The sequence below is a fragment of the Xyrauchen texanus genome, chromosome 35, assembly GCF_025860055.1.
Source record: "Xyrauchen texanus isolate HMW12.3.18 chromosome 35, RBS_HiC_50CHRs, whole genome shotgun sequence".
In the NCBI taxonomy this organism is placed as follows: domain Eukaryota; kingdom Metazoa; phylum Chordata; class Actinopteri; order Cypriniformes; family Catostomidae; genus Xyrauchen; species Xyrauchen texanus.
Window position 1 is genome coordinate 37,471,645 of NC_068310.1, and position 22,500 is coordinate 37,494,144.

General features: G+C 45.9%; 1 protein-coding gene across 1 annotated transcript in view; it reads left to right on the plus strand.

Moving 5' to 3' along the window:
• The window catches only part of dmgdh (dimethylglycine dehydrogenase), a 37,147-nt gene that overhangs the window by 2,221 nt on the left and 12,426 nt on the right, over window positions 1–22,500 (plus strand). The window contains exons 3-11 of the mRNA XM_052106286.1: window positions 1,477–1,575; window positions 1,886–2,050; window positions 2,214–2,418; window positions 11,201–11,449; window positions 14,096–14,294; window positions 17,142–17,311; window positions 17,398–17,551; window positions 18,720–18,885; window positions 19,230–19,360. Coding sequence (XP_051962246.1) covers window positions 1,477–1,575; window positions 1,886–2,050; window positions 2,214–2,418; window positions 11,201–11,449; window positions 14,096–14,294; window positions 17,142–17,311; window positions 17,398–17,551; window positions 18,720–18,885; window positions 19,230–19,360 — 1,538 coding nt within the window. The remainder of the gene's footprint in view (window positions 1–1,476; window positions 1,576–1,885; window positions 2,051–2,213; window positions 2,419–11,200; window positions 11,450–14,095; window positions 14,295–17,141; window positions 17,312–17,397; window positions 17,552–18,719; window positions 18,886–19,229; window positions 19,361–22,500) is intronic.

Genomic DNA, 22,500 nt, shown 5'->3' on the forward strand with positions numbered 1-22,500 from the left:
TGCTAGGGAGGGTAGAGTCACATGGGGTAACCAAATTGGCCCAGTTGCTAGGGAGGGTAGAGTCACATGGGGTAACCAAATTGTCCCGGTTGCAAGGGAGGGTAGAGTCACATGGGGTAACCAAATTGGGCCGGTTGCTAGGGAGGGTAGAGTCACATGGGGTAACCAAATTGGCCCGGTTGCTAGGGAGGGTAGAGTCACATGGGGTAACCAAATTGGCCCGGTTGCTAGGGAGGGTAGAGTCACATGGGGTAACCAAATTGGCCCAGTTGCTAGGGAGGGTAGAGTCACATGGGGTAACCAAATTGGCCCGGTTGCTAGGGAGGGTAGAGTCACATGGGGTAACCAAATTGGCCCGGTTGCTAGGGAGGGTAGAGTCACATGGGGTAACCAAATTGGCCCGGTTGCTAGGGAGGGTAGAGTCACATGGGGTAAGCAAATTGGGCCGGTTGCTAGGGAGGGTAGAGTCACATGGGGTAACCAAATTGTCCCGGTTGCTAGGGAGGGTAGTGTCACATGGGGTAACCAAATTGTCCCGGTTGCTAGGGAGGGTAGAGTCACATGGGGTAACCAAATTGTCCTGGTTGCTAGGGAGGGTAGAGTCACATGGGGTAACCAAATTGTCCCGGTTGCTAGGGAGGGTAGAGTCACATGGGGTAACCAAATTGGGCCAGTTGCTAGGGAGGGTAGAGTCACATGGGGTAACCTCCTCGTGGTGGTGATTAGTGGTTCTCTCAATGGGGCATGTGGTGAGTTGTGTGTGGATCATGGAGAGTAGCATGAGTCTCCACATGCTGTGTCATGCACAACGAGTCACGTGATCAGATGCGTGGATTGACGGTGCGGATTGACTCGTCCTCCACCACCAGGATTGAGGCTAGTAACCGCACCACGAGAACCTACTGAGTAGTGCGAATTGGGCGTTCCAAATTGGGGAGAAATGGGGATACAATTAAAAATAAATAAATAAATATCTGCTGTATCTCAACAGTTCTTCATTCTTTAAGTTTCTGATGTGGTCGTGATTCACTGAATGCTTATCGAGAGCCGTCTGTCTTTACAACATCTTTAAATGTATTTACACGGCAACAATCGCAACAAACACTAAGTAGTGTGTGCAAATACAGTTACATTGTAGCACAGCTGAAGCGCGTGTGGCAATCATGAATAAGACGTTGTATTTTCATTCTTTAGTGTCTGACATCAATCCTTTTTGGTGACCTCGTCCGTTTTTAAAGTATCCCGAAATGCAGCCCGTGATCGTGTTTTCAAATGAGCCCAATTTAATCCCTGACAACGCTGCAGTCACACCTGCGCTGTTCAGAAACACTCTTCAGAAAAACGTCATTGTGAGAGAAGTATTTCTAAAACTATTCTAACAAATGTGTTCTGAACACAGTTACAGCCCAACACTGCTCGTCATGTGCTGTATGTATCTGTGTGTATATGCAATGATGTTGATGATGTCATCTGTAGGCGGGACTCACCACATACTATCATCCCGGCATTAATCTGAAGAAGATTCATTATTACAGTATTAAACTGTTCGAGCAGCTGGAGGCCGAGACAGGACAGGTGAGACACAATCATCCAGCACTCCTGATTTCAAAATGACTGATTTTATGTCTGTATTTCTTTGTACTGAAATTGAGTAACACTAATGAGATATTGGCCAATCACACACTCATCTCAAACAGTCGGACTTAAATATGATTTAGTGAGTGTTCAGAGTATTAACAGAAAAGCACCGGGTCCCTCAGATGAGGCAGGTGTGATGTACTGTTTATTCATCCTTAAACTGACCGATCTATTTGGAGCTTTATTGAAGATACCAAACTGGAGTATGCGTACCTCTGGGTATGTGATTGTGTTGTGTTTGTTGTAGGCTGTGGGCTTCCATCAGCCTGGCAGCATCAGACTGGCATCGACTCCTCTCAGGGTGGATGAACTGAAATATCAGATGGGCAGAACACACTGGCACCCCACCCCACAGTTCCTCATCGAACCTGAGAAGATCCAGGAGCTCTTTCCACTGCTCAATATGAACAAGGTCACGTACACATAGAGTCCTTAAAAACCACACTTTGATTTCCTGTGGTCACATGGATTTATCTGGCACTTGCTAGTTCTCCTTAGTGTCTCCAGGTTTGGAATAGAAACCTGCCTTAGTTACTGACTTTTACTGATCTACCTGTCTCTCGTGTGTGTTTCAGGTGTTGGCGGGTCTCTATAATCCCGGTGATGGCCACATTGATCCGTATTCTCTGACGATGGCTCTGGCGGCGGGTGCCCGAATGTACGGTGCTCAGATTTATTACCCCGCCCCTGTTACAGGTGTCACGGCAACCGCTGATGGCAAATGGGACGTCCAGACCCCACATGGAACCATCCGAGCCAATCGCATCGTAAATGCAACAGGTTAGGTCGCACCCGTCACTGGTCAGGCCACACACCCACTGGTTATCCTCGTGCGACTCTCTTCGTACACATTGTATTTTATGCTATGCATAATTACATTAAATTTAAACAGACTCATCTCAGTTCAGGACACTCTGGGTTCGAGTCATGCGACAAAACAACATGGTGCTGATCACAGCGGAGTTTGGCTTTCGGAGAAACTCTAACAAAACTACATCTGGTTAAAGACCTCATTATGTTTTTTCATTGAAGCCTGTTTGAATCAAAAGACCTCTAGTTTCATCCGATATGCCATTTTGAAAATTCGGATGGTTTATCGTACATAATGACCACTATAGTGGACTATAGCAAAAACAATTAACAAATTCTATTAACAATTTTTATTGATTTCTAATAGTTGACAAAGAAAAACAAAACAAATATACATTTAATCAACATTTAACTCTGTCTATTACCCCTCCTGCTCCCCAATCACCCAACCCACTCCCCAATCACCCAATCCGCTCCCCAATCACCCCTCCTGCTCCCCAATCACCCAACCCGCTCCCCAATCACCCCTCCTGCTCCCCAATCACCCAACCTGCTCCCCAATCACCCCTCCTGCTCCCCAATCACCCCCTCCTGCTCCCCAATCACCCCTCCTGCTCCCCAATCACCCAACCTGCTCCCCAATCACCCCTCCTGCTCCCCAATCACCCAACCTGCTCCCCAATCACCCAACCCCATCCCCAATCACCCCTCCCGCTCCCCAATCACCCCTCCTGCTCCCCAATCACCCAACCTGCTCCCCAATCACCCAACCCCATCCCCAATCACCCCTCCCGCTCCCCAATCACTCAACCTGCTCCCCAATCCCCCAACCCGATCCCCAATCACCCAACCTGCTCCCCAATCACCCAACCCAATCCCCAATCACCCAACCCCCGACCCCAATCACCCCTCCTGCTCCCCAATCACCCAACCCGCTCCCCAATCACCCAACCCAATCCCCAATCACCCAACCCCCGACCCCAATCACCCCTCCTGCTCCCCAATCACCCAACCCTCTCCCCAATCACCCAACCCGCTCCCCAATCACCCAACCCGCTCCCCATTCACCCAATCCTCTCCCCAATCACCCAACCCGCTCCCCATTCACCCAACCCTCTCCCCAATCACCCAACCCACTCCCCAATCACCCAACCCGCTCCCCATTCACCCAACCCTCTCCCCAATCACCCAACCCGCTCCCCAATCACCCAACCCGCTCCCCAATTTGATCACCCAACCACTCCCCAATCACCCCTCCCGCTCCCCAATCACCCAACCCGCTCCCCAATCACCCAATCCGCTCCCCAATTTGATAACCCAACCGGAGTATCAAATACACAGAATCTACTATAGTCTTAACTGTAGAAAGCACATCAATATGAAGACAAGCCAAAACATTTTCAGCTTATTTTGAAATCCCTCAGGATGTTTTTTTCAGGTCCAAAAATAGATGCCATTCTGCTGACTGTTTTTCATGTCAGCAGAAATCATCAACGGTCGGTGACTTCCGTTCAAAGTGTCTCTGCCAGTCTCGGTATGTTTCAGACAGATGTTTAAAGGGCTTGAAATCTTCTGTCTGTTGTAATAGTTTGTGTTACAGCAGTGAATGTGTTGAAACAGTTGTGATTAAATGTACAGATGCATTGCACAGTCACACGGAGGCCAAAGGCCAAACACTGACCTCTGACCTTTCCTATAACCAATAACCAGCCCAAACACACCTGATAATATCCCTGTTTACACTCGTCTCTGCTGCTGGCAGTGTTTTCAGTGTTTGTCAGTCAGTTTGGTCAATCTTGCTCCAGTTTGACGCAATTACTTTTAACCTTTGACCTGTACAAAGTCAATCAGGATCCCAAAAGAAGGTCACTGCTTTGAGAAATAACGTTTGTTGCAATCTTAAACTGTCTGTCCATCTCTGGCATAAAACATGTCAAAGTAGGGGTGGCCAATATGACACAAATCTTACATCATGGTATGAGTAATATGAGAACGAATTATAATACCAAAAGTATCGGCACTATTGGTAAATATGAGCAAAGAAGACTTTACTGTTTATCCTTTTGATCTTTTATTCAAAATGTTCTCCAAAGATCACAGCTGGCGAATCGCAGACATTAGTTCTTGTAGGTCTTGGGGTCAGAAAGTCTCTAAAACTACAATCATATGTCACCCACATCAGCACAAGTTGTTTGGGAGGGTTTCGAGGAAAAAGCCTCTGCTCTCATCCAACAACAAACTCAAGCGTCTTCATTTTGCCAGACACTCGATCAGATGAACGAAAAAGAGCTTGTTGGCAGCAATCACCAGAGATGGGTTTGGCACACACATGCCACCTTATGCCCACTGTTAAATATGGTGCTGGATCTTTAACATTGTGGGGCTGTTTTTATGCCAGAGATCTTGGACATCTTGTTCGGATACATGGCATCATGGACTCTATCATATACCATCAGATAAACACACATCAAATCAACACAAAAATGGTTCTGCCATGGCAACACCAGTCCCCTGACCTGAAGCCCATAGAACACCTGTGGGGTGAACTGAAGAGGATGCACCTCTGAATGTGATCTGGAGAGATTCTGTATGGAGGATTGATCTCAGATCACCATGTGTTCTCCAACATCATGATGCTTTATAAAAGAAGACTCAGAGCTGTTGTCTTGGCAAAGGGAGGCTGCACAAAGTGTTGAATAAAAGGGTGCCAATAATGGTGCATATTACAAGAAGCATATTTAGTGCTCAGCCAGAAGAGCAGCGCGGTTTACAAGTGAGAAGAAGGAATGCTGTGCAGAAGAAGGAACACTGTACAGAAGAAGAAGGAACGCTGTACAGAAGAAGAAGGAACACTGTACAGAAGAAGAAGGAACGTTGTACAGAAGAAGAAGGAACGCTGTACAGAAGAAAAAGGAACATTGTACAGAAAAAGAAGGAACGCTGTACAGAAGAAGAAGGAATACTGTACAGAAGGAGAAGGAACGTTGTACAGAAGAAGAAGAAACGCTGTACAGAAGAAGAAGGACGTTGTACAGAAGAAGAAGGAATACTGTACAGAAGAAGGAACGCTGTACAGAAGAAGAAGGAATGCTGTACAGAAGAAGAAGGAACACTGTACAGAAGAAAAAGGAATGTTGTACAGAAAAAGAAGGAACGCTGTACAGAAGAAGAAGGAATACTGTACAGAAGGAGAAGGAACGTTGTACAGAAGAAGAAGGAACACTGTACAGAAGAAGAAGGACGTTGTACAGAAGAAGAAGGAACGCTGTACAGAAGAAGGAACGTTGTACAGAAGAAGAAGGAACGCTGTACAGAAGAAGGAACGCTGTGCAGAAGAAGGAATGCTGTACAGAAGAAGAAGGAATGCTGTGCAGAAGAAGGAACGCTGTACAGAAGAAGAAGGAACGTTGTACAGAAGAAGAAGGAACGCTGTACAGAAGAAGAAGGAACGCTGTACAGAAGAAGAAGGAACGTTGTACAGAAGAAGAAGGAACGCTGTACAGAAGAAGAAGGAACGTTGTACAGAAGAAGGAATGCTGTACAGAAGAAGAAGGAACGTTGTACAGAAGAAGAAGGAACGCTGTACAGAAGAATAAGGAACACTGTACAGAAGAAGGAACGCTGTACAGAAGTAGAAGGAACGCTGTACAGAAGAAGGAACGCTGTACAGAAGTAGAAGGAACGCTGTACAGAAGAAGGAACGCTGTGCAGAAGAAGGAACGCTGTGCAGAAGAAGAAGGAATGTTGTACAGAAGAAGAAGGAACGCTGTACAGAAGAAGGAACGCTGTACAGAAGTAGAAGGAATGCTGTACAGAAGAAGGAACGCTGTGCAGAAGAAGGAACGCTGTGCAGAAGAAGAAGGAATGTTGTACAGAAGAAGAAGGAACGCTGTACAGAAGAAGGAACACTGTACAGAAGAAGGAACACTGTACAGAAGAAGGAACGCTGTACAGAAGAAGAAGGAACACTGTACAGAAGAAGGAACACTGTACAGAAGAAGGAATGCTGTACAGAAGAAGAAGGAACGCTGTACAGAAGAAGGAACACTGTACAGAAGAAGAAGGAAAGCTGTACAGAAGAAGGAATGTTGTACAGAAGAAGAAGGAACACTGTACAGAAGAAGGAACGCTGTACAGAAGAAGAAGGAACGCTGTACAGAAGAAGGAACACTGTACAGAAGAAGAAGGAACGCTGTACAGAAGAAGAAGGAATGTTGTACAGAAGAAGAAGGAACACTGTACAGAAGAAGGAATGTTGTACAGAAGAAGAAGGAACACTGTACAGAAGAAGGAACACTGTACAGAAGAAGGAACACTGTGCAGAAGAAGGAACACTGTACAGAAGAAGGAACGCTGTGCAGAAGAAGGAACACTGTACAGAAGAAGGAACGCTGTGCAGAAGAAGGAACACTGTACAGAAGAAGGAACGCTGTGCAGAAGAAGGAACACTGTACAGAAGAAGGAACGCTGTGCAGAAGAAGGAACACTGTACAGAAGAAGAAGGAACACTGTACAGAAGAAGGAACGCTGTGCAGAAGAAGGAACACTGTACAGAAGAAGAAGGAACACTGTACAGAAGAAGGAAGGCTGTGCAGAAGAAGGAACACTGTACAGAAGAAGAAGGAACACTGTACAGAAGAAGGAAGGCTGTGCAGAAGAAGGAACACTGTACAGAAGAAGAAGGAACACTGTACAGAAGAAGGAACGCTGTGCAGAAGAAGGAACACTGTACAGAAGAAGGAACACTGTACAGAAGAAGAAGGAACACTGTACAGAAGAAGGAACGCTGTGCAGAAGAAGGAACACTGTACAGAAGAAGGAAGGCTGTGCAGAAGAAGGAACACTGTACAGAAGAAGTAACACTGTACAGAAGAAGGAACGCTGTACAGAAGAAGAAGGAACACTGTACAGAAGAAGGAACACTGTGCAGAAGAAGGAACACTGTACAGAAGAAGGAACACTGTACAGAAGAAGGAACACTGTGCAGAAGAAGGAACACTGTACAGAAGAAGGAACACTGTACAGAAGAAGAAGGAACACTGTACAGAAGAAGGAACGCTGTGCAGAAGAAGGAACACTGTACAGAAGAAGGAACACTGTACAGAAGAAGGAAGGCTGTGCAGAAGAAGGAACACTGTACAGAAGAAGTAACACTGTACAGAAGAAGGAACGCTGTACAGAAGAAGAAGGAACACTGTACAGAAGAAGGAACACTGTGCAGAAGAAGGAACACTGTACAGAAGAAGGAACACTGTACAGAAGAAGGAACACTGTGCAGAAGAAGAAGGAACACTGTGCAGAAGAAGGAACACTGTACAGAAGAAGGAACACTGTACAGAAGAAGGAACACTGTACAGAAGAAGGAACACTGTACAGAAGAAGAAGGAACACTGTACAGAAGAAGAAGGAACACTGTACAGAAGAAGGAAGGCTGTGCAGAAGAAGGAACACTGTACAGAAGAAGGAACACTGTGCAGAAGAAGGAACACTGTACAGAAGAAGAAGGAACACTGTACAGAAGAAGGAAGGCTGTGCAGAAGAAGGAACACTGTACAGAAGAAGGAACGCTGTGCAGAAGAAGGAACACTGTACAGAAGAAGAAGGAACACTGTACAGAAGAAGGAACGCTGTGCAGAAGAAGGAACACTGTACAGAAGAAGAAGGAACACTGTACAGAAGAAGGAAGGCTGTGCAGAAGAAGGAACACTGTACAGAAGAAGAAGGAACACTGTACAGAAGAAGGAAGCAGCTGTACAGAAGAAGAAGGAACACTGTACAGAAGAAGGAACGCTGTGCAGAAGAAGGAACACTGTACAGAAGAAGAAGGAACACTGTACAGAAGAAGGAACACTGTACAGAAGAAGAAGGAACACTGTACAGAAGAAGGAACGCTGTGCAGAAGAAGGAACACTGTACAGAAGAAGAAGGAACACTGTACAGAAGAAGGAAGGCTGTGCAGAAGAAGGAACACTGTACAGAAGAAGAAGGAACACTGTACAGAAGAAGGAACGCTGTGCAGAAGAAGGAACACTGTACAGAAGAAGGAACGCTGTACAGAAGAAGAAGGAATGTTGTAGAGAAGAAGAAGGAACACTGTACAGAAGAAGGAACACTGTACAGAAGAAGGAACACTGTACAGAAGAAGGAACGCTGTACAGAAGAAGTAGTGAATGTGTGTATGTGAAGAAGAATGTATCACTGTATAGATGAAGGACCAAATGTCCCCATAAGAAGATAGTAAAACGCTGAAGAAGTATGACGCTGTGTGAGAGGACATTGTGTGTGTGTGTGCCTATGAGTGTAAGTGTGCTGTATAAGTCATATGTGAATTATGTGTGTGTGAAAATGTAAAAGTGCAGAAAGTTTGTCTGTGAGTGTGTGTAGTGTGTGTAGTGTGTGTGTGTGTGTGTAGAGTGTGTAGTGGATATGAGTGTAAGTGTGTGTGTACAGTGTGAGAACCATGTATGTCTATGTGAGAGTCTGTGTAAGACATGTGAAACATATATATGTGTGTATGTGTGTGTGTGTGTGTGTGTGTGTGAGTGTGTGTGAGTTTGTGTATGTGTGAGCACGTGAGCGTGTGAGTGTGTGTGTGTGTGTGTGTTTTGGCTGATGTTGGTCCTGGTCTAATGTTTTTTTTGGTTTTTGGCTTTCTGCCCCTCTCACATGTTCAACCAATCATCTCTTGCCAAATGTTCAACTTCCAGCCAATCATCAGCGGTCAGCTCTCTAACGCCTCTCCGCTCAACCAGTTCTCACCAGAATTCCTCTTTTATGTATTTTTTGAAGCTGATAGCACAAAACTCTTGTAGCGTTCACTTGTTTATTTGAAGGCCATCAGCTTCAGTAAAGATTCATTCTGTTCTAATGTTCAGTGTGTGAATGATCCTGCAATGTTTGTGCTGCACACGTGAATAAACCTCAGATCACGTGTGTTGATGTTACATGAGACACTACTGACGTGTTCTTCAGAACATGAATACATCAAGTATTTCAAGGAAAGCTTCTTTTTTATAAAGGATTAAGTTTGAAATAATTTGTTGCTGGCAGAGGAACACACGTGGTCATGTGTGTAATTATTGTCATGTGTGCTGTGTGTGTGTTATGTTACATGTTGAGTTTATAAATAGTGAAATAGAAACTTTGAGCTGTGAGAAACTGAACTGACACATGCTGGTGTGAGTCGAACGCCCACAGCACCATCAGTCCGGCTGAAGACTGTATCATTAATCATGATCATTCATATTCATTATTATTAGTTATTCATTATATATATTTTTCATTTCTTATCTCCCAATTTGGAACGCCCAATTCCCAATGCGCTCTGAGTCCTCATGGTGGCGTAGTGACTCAGTTGCCTCCGCGTCTGAGACCGTCAATCCACGCATCTTATCACGTGACTTGTTGAGTGTGTTACCATGGAGACATAGTGCATGTGGAGGCTTCCAATTAGGTAGCCAATTTGCTTACCCCATGTGACTCTACCCTCCCTAGCAACCGGGCCAATTTGGTTACCCCATGTGACTCTACCCTCACTAGCAACCGGGCCAATTTGGTTACCCCATGTGACTCTACCCTCCCTAGCAACCGGGCCAATTTGCTTACCCCATGTGACTCTACCTCCTAGCCCATTGCTTACCCTATGCACCTACCTCCTAGCAACCGGCCAATTTGGTTACCCCATGTGACTCTACCCTCCCTAGCAACCGGCCCAATTTGGTTACCCCATGTGACTCTACCCTCCCTAGCAACCCATGCTTACCCAGCACCGCCCAATTTGGTTACCCCATGTGACTCTACCCTCCCTACGCCCAATTTGTTACCCATGTGACTACTCCCTAGCAACGCCAATTTGGTTACCCCATGTGACTCTACCCTCCCTAGCAACCGGACCAATTTGGTTACCCCATGTGACTCTACCCTCCCTAGCAACCGGGCCAATTTGGTTGCTAATGAGACCTGGCTGGAGTCACTCAGCACGCCCTGGATTCAAACTCACGACTCCAGCAGTGATAGTCAGCGTCAACACTCGCTGAGATACACAGACCCCAATATTGATTATGATTAATCAATCAGTTTGGGTTTGATCCCTTTATCAATATCCATTAGTTCTGGTTGTTCTCAACACACAGTGAAAAGATCTCGCTGCTGAACATTTGATTGAAAGATTGATATCGGGATTGCTCAAATAAAGGTACAATTAATTGGAAATCAATATTTTTTACAATCCTTATTATTTTTATTTGAAGTCACACATTATGTTAGTTTCATCATGGCAAAATCCATTTTAGCGGACCCCTTGGAACCTGCCGCGGTATCGCCGGTTGGGAACGTTGATCTAGCTGATGGGAGTGTCTCTCATTTGTGTGTTTTTGGGTGTTGATCATAGCTGCAGTCACTCATACACACAGAGGCAGGTCAAAGGTCACAGCTCATGGAATGACTGCAGTTCCTGTAACCCTGATGATAACCCACAATGCCCCATGTTTCACGTTTATTGACTCCCTGAAACTTCATGTGATGGGAGAAAGGTGTCCCGAGTTGTTCCTGGAAGGCTTGTAATGGATAGGATTAGGGTGGGGGCGGGGTTACACATGACGCACGTCCTGGGAATAATAAACACGGGGCGGATGTTCAGTACGGAGAATGGAGACTTCACCTGCAAGCGCCAATCCGTGTCAACAATAATTTTGAGACTTTAAATGTTTTCTCTTTCTGGGCAATGTAACTCCTTTCTTCTTGTTTATCTCAGGATTCTGGGCGCGAGAGTTGGGTCACATGATTGGCTTCCAGCACCCCACCGTCCCAGTGCATCACCAGTATGTCGTCACGGCAACAGTTCCCGAGGTGAAGGCCCTGAAGGCGGAGCTTCCCGTGATCAGGGATTTGGAGGGGTCGTATTACCTGCGTCAAGAGCGAGACGGGCTGCTGTTCGGCCCGTACGAGAGAGAGGAGAAGATGATGCTACAGGACTCGTGGATCACAGATGGAGTTCCTCCAGGTGATCACATGTTCATTAAAACACCCTTCATTTCAAAACAGCTTTACAGGAAGGGAAACTGTAATATCTATAAAGTCATTATTGTGTTGTTTGATTACACATGATTGTGAATTGTGTATTCAAATAAGTCATTCAATAATAATTGTGTTTATAACAGCAGTGAGCATCTGAAGGCGGCTGTGGCGAGGAACACAAAACGTATTTTTTATTAATTACATTAAAACAAGAGTTAAATGAGAGTTCAAACACCAGTGAATACAATAAATTGGTATTATTGTATCTCCGCTTGAGTTGCGTGAGTTGAACACGAATACCGTCAACATGAACCACTTTAAAATGGGGAAATATCTAAATATAGCAAGCAGCAATTAAGGGGCCCAGCACATCAGCCATGGCACAACAATGGTAAAATATAAGTAATGTAAGACATTTGGTCATGATTTTAGGCAAAATGGTTGTAAAACCATGAATATTATCAATTGCAATGGGACACAAAAGCTTATTACTTTTGACCAACAGGTGGCGCTGTCACCAAATTGATGTGGTGTGGTTAAGGTGTGGTCATGATGACACGTATACAGTTTCATGCCAATACGCCAAAGTGTTGCCGAGATAAAGCCTGAAAACCATTATGGCACCATGCCATCAAATTCATTGTTGTGTTAAATGAAAACAGTTCGGTCAATCTACACGAAATCCATATATTTTTGTCAGCATGGTCTGAAGGTGGTCTGATTCGATTTTGGTTAAAATCTGTGTGGAGCGGAGGGGGGCGGAGCCGGGCTAGAATGTCGCACGCCCGGTCCCCAATCGGCCTGATGGGGCGAGCGAGGGATAAAGGCGGCCGGTGACGACGGTTCGAGAGAGAGAGAATTACGGGCATGTCCGTCATGTGTGTGTTTATGTTTGTGTGGGGACTGGATACCCCGACCTCCTGGAGTGATGGAGACGCTGCCGGGGGCGGAGGAGTGCCCTGCCGTCCCCCAGAAACGCGGAGGGGTCAAGGTTAGACCGCCGTCCACGAGGGGAGGAGGGAAGTAACTCCCCGATCACCTGGAGCAGTAGGGCCGCTGCCAGGGGCGAAGGAATGTCCCCAGGTGCCGCCAGAAAAGCGGAGGGGTGTCCTGTCCGCTGGGGGTCGGAGATTTGACTCCGGTTCGCCCGGAGAGGAGCGGCTGTCGTCCGCCGGAGAGTGTGGCGTAGTGTTCGAGGACCACGCGACGGTACATCAGAAAACCGGTGAGCTTCTTCTCTCTCTCTCTTGAACCGTTGTCACCGGCCGCCTTTATCCTCACGCACCCCATCAGGCCGATTGGGGACCGGGCGTGCGACATTCTAGCGCGGCCCCACCCCCCTCCGCTCCACAATCTGGCAAAGGCTCTAGGAGGAGCTCGAAAAAGTATGTTTTTAAAGTATTTCAAAATGTCGGAGAGGACGTTCGATCGATCATGGCATAATTGGTATCCACGTTTTTCATATCTCGTGACCACTAGGTGGCGCTGTGCCGAAACTGTGCAGGTACCCTCAGGTCATGGTTATTCAAACGCATACCAAGATTGGTGTGAATACGCTAATGCGTTGCGGAGATATCGCCTCGTGTCCAGTTCGGCATGCTCTACGTCAAATTGTTAGCGCGTTATTCGGATATTTGTCACTTTTACTTCTGCACGTGTAAATATCTGATCTGCTGCTTCTCAGGTCAATGCATCTTTTTTAAAGGATTTTTAGCTATTTTAAAATATTTGTATTTTTAATATTATATTCAACATTCTCAGATAATATTTATTTATTCTGCAGTTTAGCTGCTAAAGTAAATGTACTATGTTTTAAAGGAGTTTTACAAATTTTTATTGGAAAAAAAGCCAAAACAAAAACAAATAACAAATGTATTTTGTTGCCGTGTATAATGGGGCGAAGACTCTCTCAGCGACCACGAGGAGGTTACCCCATGTGACTGTACCCTCCCTAGCAACCGTGTCTATTTGGTTGCTAAGGAGACCTGACTGGAGTCACTCAGCATGCCCCGCTGAGAGCGAGAACCACATTATAGTGACCATGAGGAGGTTATCCCATGTGACTCTACCCTCCCTAGCAACTGTGTCTATTTGGTTGCTAAGGAGACCTGACTGGAGTCACTCACCACACGCCCCACCGAGAGCGAAAACCACATTATAGTGACCACGAGGAGGTTACCCCATGTGACTCTACCCTCCCTAGCAACCGGGCCAATTTGGTTGCTAAGGAGACCTGACTGGAGTCACTCACCACACGCCCCACCGAGAGCGAAAACCACATTATAGTGACCACGAGGAGGTTACCCCATGTGACTCTACCCTCCCTAGCAACCGTGTCTATTTGGTTGCTAAGGAGACCTGGCTGGAGTCACTCAGCATGCCCCGCCGAGAGCGAGAACCACATTAAAGTGACCACGAGGAGGTTACCCCATGTGACTCTTCCCTCCCTAGCAACCGGGCCAATTTGGTTGCTAAGGAGACCTGACTGGAGTCACTCAGGTGTGGTGGTCAGCGTCTTTATTCGCTGAGATACCCAGGCCCCCTGTTTATTTAGTTTTTATAACTATGCATGATTATATGTTGCATGCTATTATTGACATTTAGCATTGTCTTTACCTGCGATGTGTTTTAGGTTTTGGTAAGGAGTTGTTCGAGTCAGATCTGGACCGTATCATGGATCATGTGGAAATGGCGATGGAGATGGTGCCGGTTCTGAAGAATGCTGAAATCATTAACATCGTCTCTGGACCAATCACATATACTCCTGACCTGCTGCCCATGATCGGACCGCACCAGGGCGCTCGCAACTACTGGACCGCCATCGGCTTCGGGTAAACACACACATGACATCACAATGCTGGGAGGAGTTAACAGAAACCGTAGGTCAGACTCACAGCAGTGTCGGTTTCCCGTGTAAATGAACCGATTAGACTGCAACAACAAACTGATCAAACTGATAATCATTGATTTGGAAATCATAGACATGAAATATCATTAATGATTAGTTAGTTGTATATCGGCAGCGATCACGGAGATGCTCCATCAGTGACGTCACTTTACAGCCCAGAACAAACACGCCTGAAGATGTCCAGCACACGTGAACACGCTATAAACACTTGATCATAACTGAGTGTCAGTTAATCGCAACAGAGGAAGGGAGCGCGATCATTCTGATTAAACTCGTGCAACATCATTAATCAAGTGCAGATTTCATGAATATCACACTGATGTTTTTAAAGTGTTTTAGATGTTTCTCCTCCTCATGTAAACACGTCATACAATACACTTACATTTGAAACGAAGCTTTAAATGTATGTATTCAGTGATACTGTACAAGCACATGTATTTACATTATGATGTATTTCTCATCAGAATTATTATTTCTATTCTGATGTCACCGTTGCCATCTGCTGGGCAGATTTATAACCCACTCCGTCCCTGATGATCATTTTACTCTTTAATGGACTTTTTGTTAAGTTTGAAAAGTGAAGGGAAGATCAAAATTATTTAAACTTAATGTTTCATGATTCAGGCTTTGTTCAAATTTTTGTGAGAGTATAGAATCGAGAATTCAGTACTGTCAGTCAAACCAAATCCGTACGCCCTATACATTACATTTACATTTATGCATTCAGCAGACGCTTTTATCCAAAGCGACTTACAGTGCCCTTACTACAGGGACAATCCCCCCGGAGCAACCTGGAGTGTCTTACTCAAGGACACAATGGTGGTGACTGTGGGGATCGAACCAGCAACCTCCTGAGTACCAATGTATTATACAGAGCACTTATTACAGGGACAATCCCCCCGGAGCAACCTGGAGTTAAGTGTCTTACTCAAGGACACAATGGTGGTGACTGTGGGGATCGAACCAGCAACCTCCTGAGTACCAATGTATTATACAGAGCACTTATTACAGGGACAATCCCCCCGGAGCAACCTGGAGTTAAGTGTCTTACTCAAGGACACAATGGTGGTGACTGTGGGGATCAAACCAGCAACCTCCTGATTACCAGTTCTGAGCTTTAGTCCACTACGCCACCACCTTTAGCATTTCTGTTAAAAAAATAGTTTTATCCAATTAATTGATGAATCAAAGAAATAATAGAAGATTAATCGATTATCAAAATAATCATTAGTTGCATCCCTAGAACTGATTAAAATAAACAATTCCCTTATATTTAGTGTTGAGAACTCCAAGTCTGTTCTGTCGGTTCATGTAAAAGTTCCACCCAGAACACCCTAGCAACAGCCTAGCGACCAGCCTGAACACCCTAGCAACCGCCTAGCAATGCCATTGCGACCAACCAGAACACCCTAGCAACGGCCTAGCGACCAGCCTGAACACCCTAGCAACCGCCTAGCAATGCCATTGCGACCACCTAGAACACCCTAGCAACGGCCTAGCGACCAGCCTGAACACCCTAGCAACCGCCTAGCAATGCCTTTGCGACCACCTAGAACACCCTAGCAACGGCCTAGCGACCAGCCTGAATACCCTAGCAACCGCCTAGCAATGCCATTGCGACCACCCAGAACACCCTAGCACGACCTAGCGACCACCCTGAACACCCTAGCAACTGCATAGCAATGCCATAGCGACCACCCAGAACACCCTAACAACCGCCTAGCAAAGCCATAGCGACCACCCAGAACACCCTAGCAACCACCTAGCAACACCATAGCGACCACACAAAACAACCTAGCATCCGCCTAGCAACACCATAGCAACCACCCAGAACCACCTAGCATCCGCCTAGCAAAGCTATAGTGGCCACCCAGACCACCCTAGCAATTGCCTAGCAACACCATAGTGACCACCCTGAACTTCCTAGCATCCGCCTAGCAACATCATAGCAACCACCCAGAACCACCTAGCATCTGCCTAGCAAAGCCATAGTGACCACCCAGACCACCCTAGCAATTGCCTAGCAACACCATAGTGACCACCCTGAACTTCATAGCAACCGCCTAACAACGCCATAGCGACCACCCAGAACAGCCTAGCAACACACTAGAGACCACCCAGAACACCATAGCAACTGCCTAGCAATGCCATAGCAACCACCCAGAACACCCTAGCATCCACCTAGCAATGCCATAGCAACCACCCTGAACACCCTAGCAATGCCCTAGTGACTATTCTGAACACCCTAGAAACCACCTAGCAAAACCCTAGTGATCACCCTGAACATCCTTGCAACACCGTAGAGATCACCCAAAGCCTCCTAGCAACCAAAATTTCTGTTTGTCTCTTTGACGCACTGACAGACTGTCTGACTTAATATTACTTTTTCTACAAACTTTATTACCTAGTTTTAACTGCTGCTGTTTATCAGTGTACTTCAATTCAGTTACATAAAATAGTTTTATTAGTTTATATTTACATGTTCAATGTAATCTTGTCACTTTTACTGGGCTATAGTTTATTATAATAACCCTGACTGTAGTAATCTTGGCTAATTCTGAAGTTACGATGGATTCATTTAAAGTTATTGTAGTAAAAGCATGCTTCATTTCTGTACGTGATCACTAATTAAATATCCATCAGGTGATATTATTGAGTTATAAAGTATCATCCGATTGTTCAATCCTGATATATTCAACATTCTCAGATAAAATCCTCAATACATCATGAGCACTGACAGGATGATTGACAGCTGAGGTGTGATTGACAGGTATGGGATCATTCATTCTGGAGGCGTTGGGAAGTTTCTCAGCGATTGGATCATGAGCGGCGAACCTCCGTATGACCTCATCGAATGTGACCCGAATCGTTACGGTCACTGGACGACTGCACCGTTCCTGTGCGCCAAAGCCAGAGAATCGTACGGATTCAACAACATCGGTGAGAATCGCTTATCAAAGTTTAATCGAAGTCTCACTTTAATAATGTTCCGCACACTGATCTCTCTTGTCTGTCGTGTGTTTCAGTGGGTTACCCAAAAGAGGAGCGTTTCGCGGGCCGGCCGACTCACAGGGTCAGTGGTGTGTACGAGCTGTTGAAGGACAAATGTTCCATGGGGTTCCATGCGGGCTGGGAGCAGCCACACTACTTCTACAAACCTGCAGACGAGACGGGATACAAGTGAGACACACTTCCTGTTGCTCTTAACTGCAGACGATGAAGTCTCTATGAAGCATTTTTCCTTTAGAGGATTATTTTGAGATTTAGCTCAATCCGGGTGTTGGAGGACGAATCTCAGTTGCCTCCGCATCTGAGACCGTCAATCTGTGCATCTTATCACGTGACTTGTTGAGCGTGTTACCGTGGAGACGTAGCGCGTGTGGAGGCTTCACGCTATTCTCCGCGACATCCACGTACAACTCACCACACGCCCCACCGAGAGCGAGAACCACATTATAGCGACCACGAGGAGGTTACCCCATGTGACTCTACCCTCCCTAGCAACCGGGCCAATTAGGTTACCCCATGTGACTCTACCCTCCCTAGCAACCGGGCCAATTTGGTTACCCCATGTGACTCTACCCTCCATAGCAACCGGGCCAATTTGGTTACCCCATGTGACTCTACCCTCCCTAGCAACCAGCACAATTTGGTTACCCCATGTGACTCTACCCTCCCTAGCAACCGGGCCAATTTGGTTACCCCATGTGACTCTACCCTCCATAGCAACCGGCCAATTTGGTTACCCCATGTGACTCTACCCTCCCTAGCAACCGGGCCAATTTGGTTATCCCATGTGTTTCTACCCTCCCTAGCAACCAGCACAATTTGGTTACCCCATGTGACTCTACCCTCCCTAGCAACCGGGCCAATTTGGTTACCCCATGTGACTCTACCCTCCCTAGCAACCGGGCCAATTAGGTTACCCCATGTGACTCTACCCTCCCTAGCAACCGGGCCAATTTGGTTACCCCATGTGACTCTACCCTCCCTAGCAACTGGGCCAATTTGGTTGTGACTGCAGGTGTGATAGTCAGTGTCAATACTCGCGGAGATACCTCCTACACTACTGCTATTCTTAAAGCGACAGTACCGTTTTAGCACTTGTTATCCAAATGAATGTAAACACAATATAAATTCTTGTAAATTGAGCACATTCTTTCAAACTGTGACAGTTTATTGTATATGCAATTTCATGACATTAATTATAGAATGTGTAATTTTTACATTTTTATAAGTTCAAATGTGATTAATAGTTATGACAAACTAATTATCAACAAAGATATTTCATATATAGGATTTATATTTATTATAACATATTTCTCATGTTCTCTGATTCTGTGTGCAGGCCCAGTTTCAGAAGGACTAACTGGTTCGGGCCGGTCGGCCGCGAGTGTAAACTGGTGATGGAGAAAGTGGGTGTGATTGACCTTTCACCCTTTGGGAAGTTTATGGTGACAGGAGAAGATTCACAGCAGCTGCTGGAGCGTCTGTTTGCCAACACACTGCCGAAGGTGACAGACTGAAACACTGCAGAAGTTTTTCTTTATTGTGTATTTATTTGAACTGTTTTAATAAAGCAATAAACTCTGCGTACTACAGTTAAGAGAAGCTGAAATCACTGTAACACACACACTCAAGCTGCTTTAATATTCAATAAATACAATTATTAATAACCACATTAAACCTTTCATCTGGCAAGTAATATTCTGTTCACGGTTGCAACGATGCAACACGTGTTTCTTACACGTAAACAGAAATATGAACTTCAACTGTTGAGGCCGCTGCTGCTGATGTTGTGTTGTTGCCGTGTGTCTGTGATGATTGACTCATGTTGGATCTGATGTTTCTCCATCAGGTGGGTCAAACAAACATCAGTCACATGTTGACCCCGCGGGGGCGTGTCTATGCTGAGGTCACCGTTACCCATCTCACACCAGGAGAATTTCTGCTCATCACAGGCTCTGGGTCAGAACTGCACGACCTCAGGTGACAAGCTTCTCACAATCAGTTGCTGGAATTTTGTCCTGTTCCTGAAGACAGAACTGGAGTAACTGAGTCAGATTTAGGAGACAGAACTGGAGTAACTGAGTCAGGTTTAGGAGACAGAACTGGTGTAACTGGGTCAGGTTTAGGAGACAGAACTGGTGTAACTGGGTCAGGTTTAGGAGACAGAACTGGAGTAACCGAGTCAGGTTTAGGAGACAGAACTGGAGTAACTGAGTCAGGTTTAGGAGACAGAACTTGAGTAACTGGGTCAGGTTTAGGAGACAGAACTGGAGTAACTGAGTCAAGTTTAGGAGACAGAACTGGAGTAACTGAGTCAGGTTTAGGAGACAGAACTGGAGTAACTGAGTCAGGTTTAGGAGACAGAACTGGTGTAACTGGGTCAGGTTTAGGAGACAGAACTGGTGTAACTGGGTCAGGTTTAGGAGACAGAACTGGAGTAACTGAGTCAGGTTTAGGAGACAGAATGGAGTAACTGAGTCAGGTTTAGGAGACAGAACTGGAGTAACTGAGTCAGGTTTAGGAGACAGAACTGGAGTAACTGAGTCAGGTTTAGGAGACAGAACTGGTGTAACTGGGTCAGGTTTAGGAGACAGAACTGGTGTAACTGGGTCAGGTTTAGGAGACAGAACTGGAGTAACTGAGTCAGGTTTAGGAGACAGAACTGGTGTAACTGAGTCAGGTTTAGGAGACAGAACTGGTGTAACTGGGTCAGGTTTAGGAGACAGAACTGGTGTAACTGGGTCAGGTTTAGGAGACAGAACTGGTGTAACTGAGTCAGGTTTAGGAGACAGAACTGGTGTAACTGGGTCAGGTTTAGGAGACAGAACTGGAGTAACTGAGTCAGATTTAGGAGACAGAACTGGTGTAACTGAGTCAGGTTTAGGAGACAGAACTGGAGTAACTGAGTCAGGTTTAGGAGACAGAACTGGAGTAACTGGGTCAGGTTTAGGAGACAGAACTGGTGTAACTGGGTCAGGTTTAGGAGACAGAACTGGTGTAACTGGGTCAGGTTTAGGAGACAGAACTGGTGTAACCGAGTCAGGTTTAGGAGACAGAACTGGAGTAACTGAGTCAGGTTTAGGAGACAGAACTTGAGTAACTGGGTCAGGTTTAGGAGACAGAACTGGAGTAACTGAGTCAAGTTTAGGAGACAGAACTGGAGTAACTGAGTCAGGTTTAGGAGACAGAACTGGTGTAACTGGGTCAGGTTTAGGAGACAGAACTGGAGTAACTGAGTCAGGTTTAGGAGACAGAACTGGAGTAACCGAGTCAGGTTTAGGAGACAGAACTGGAGTAACTGAGTCAGGTTTATGAGACAGAACTGGAGTAACTGAGTCAGGTTTAGGAGACAGAACTGGTGTAACTGGGTCAGGTTTAGGAGACAGAACTGGTGTAACTGGGTCAGGTTTAGGAGACAGAACTGGAGTAACTGAGTCAGGTTTAGGAGACAGAACTGGTGTAACTGAGTCAGGTTTAGGAGACAGAACTGGTGTAACTGGGTCAGGTTTAGGAGACAGAACTGGTGTAACTGGGTCAGGTTTAGGAGACAGAACTGGTGTAACTGAGTCAGGTTTAGGAGACAGAACTGGTGTAACTGGGTCAGGTTTAGGAGACAGAACTGGAGTAACTGAGTCAGGTTTAGGAGACAGAACTGGTGTAACTGAGTCAGGTTTAGGAGACAGAACTGGAGTAACTGAGTCAGGTTTAGGAGACAGAACTGGTGTAACTGGGTCAGGTTTAGGAGACAGAACTGGTGTAACTGGGTCAGGTTTAGGAGACAGAACTGGAGTAACCGAGTCAGGTATAGGAGACAGAACTGGAGTAACCGAGTCAGGTTTAGGAGACAGAACTGGAGTAACTGAGTCAGGTTTAGGAGACAGAACTGGAGTAACTGAGTCAGGTTTAGGAGACAGAACTGGTGTAACTGGGTCAGGTTTAGGAGACAGAACTTGTGTAACTGGGTCAGGTTTAGGAGACAGAACTGGAGTAACTGAGTCAGGTTTAGGAGACAGAACTGGTGTAACTGAGTCAGGTTTAGGAGACAGAACTGGTGTAACTGGGTCAGGTTTAGGAGACAGAACTGGTGTAACTGGGTCAGGTTTAGGAGACAGAACTGGTGTAACTGAGTCAGGTTTAGGAGACAGAACTGGTGTAACTGGGTCAGGTTTAGGAGACAGAACTGGAGTAACTGAGTCAGGTTTAGGAGACAGAACTGGTGTAACTGAGTCAGGTTTAGGAGACAGAACTGGAGTAACTGAGTCAGGTTTAGGAGACAGAACTGGAGTAACTGGGTCAGGTTTAGGAGACAGAACTGGTGTAACTGGGTCAGGTTTAGGAGACTGAACTGGTGTAACTGGGTCAGGTTTAGGAGACAGAACTGGTGTAACTGGGTCAGGTTTAGGAGACAGAACTGGTGTAACCGAGTCAGGTTTAGGAGACAGAACTGGTGTAACTGAGTCAGGTTTAGGAGACAGAACTGGAGTAACGGACTCAGGTTTAGGAGACAGAACTGGTGTAACTGAGTCAGGTTTAGGAGACAGAACTGGAATAACTGAGTCAGGTTTAGGAGACAGAACTGGAGTAACTGAGTCAGGTTTACTGAGTAACTGAGTCACAAGCTTCTCACAATCAGTTGCAGGAATTTTGTCCTGTTCCTGAAGACAGAACTGGAGTAACCGAGTCAGGTTTAGGAGACAGAATTGGTGTAACCGAGTCAGGTTTAGGAGACAGAACTGGTGTAACCGAGTCAGGTTTAGGAGACAGAACTGGAGTAACCGAGTCAGGTTTAGGAGACAGAACTGGTGTAACCGAGTCAGGTTTAGGAGACAGAACTGGAGTAACCGAGTCAGGTTTAAGAGACAGAACTGGAGTAACCGAGTCAGGTTTAGGAGACAGAACTGGAGTAACTGAGTCAGGTTTAGGAGACAGAACTTGTGTAACTGGGTCAGGTTTAGGAGACAGAACTGGAGTAACTGAGTCAGGTTTAGGAGACAGAACTGGTGTAACTGAGTCAGGTTTAGGAGACAGAACTGGTGTAACTGGGTCAGGTTTAGGAGACAGAACTGGTGTAACTGGGTCAGGTTTAGGAGACAGAACTGGTGTAACTGAGTCAGGTTTAG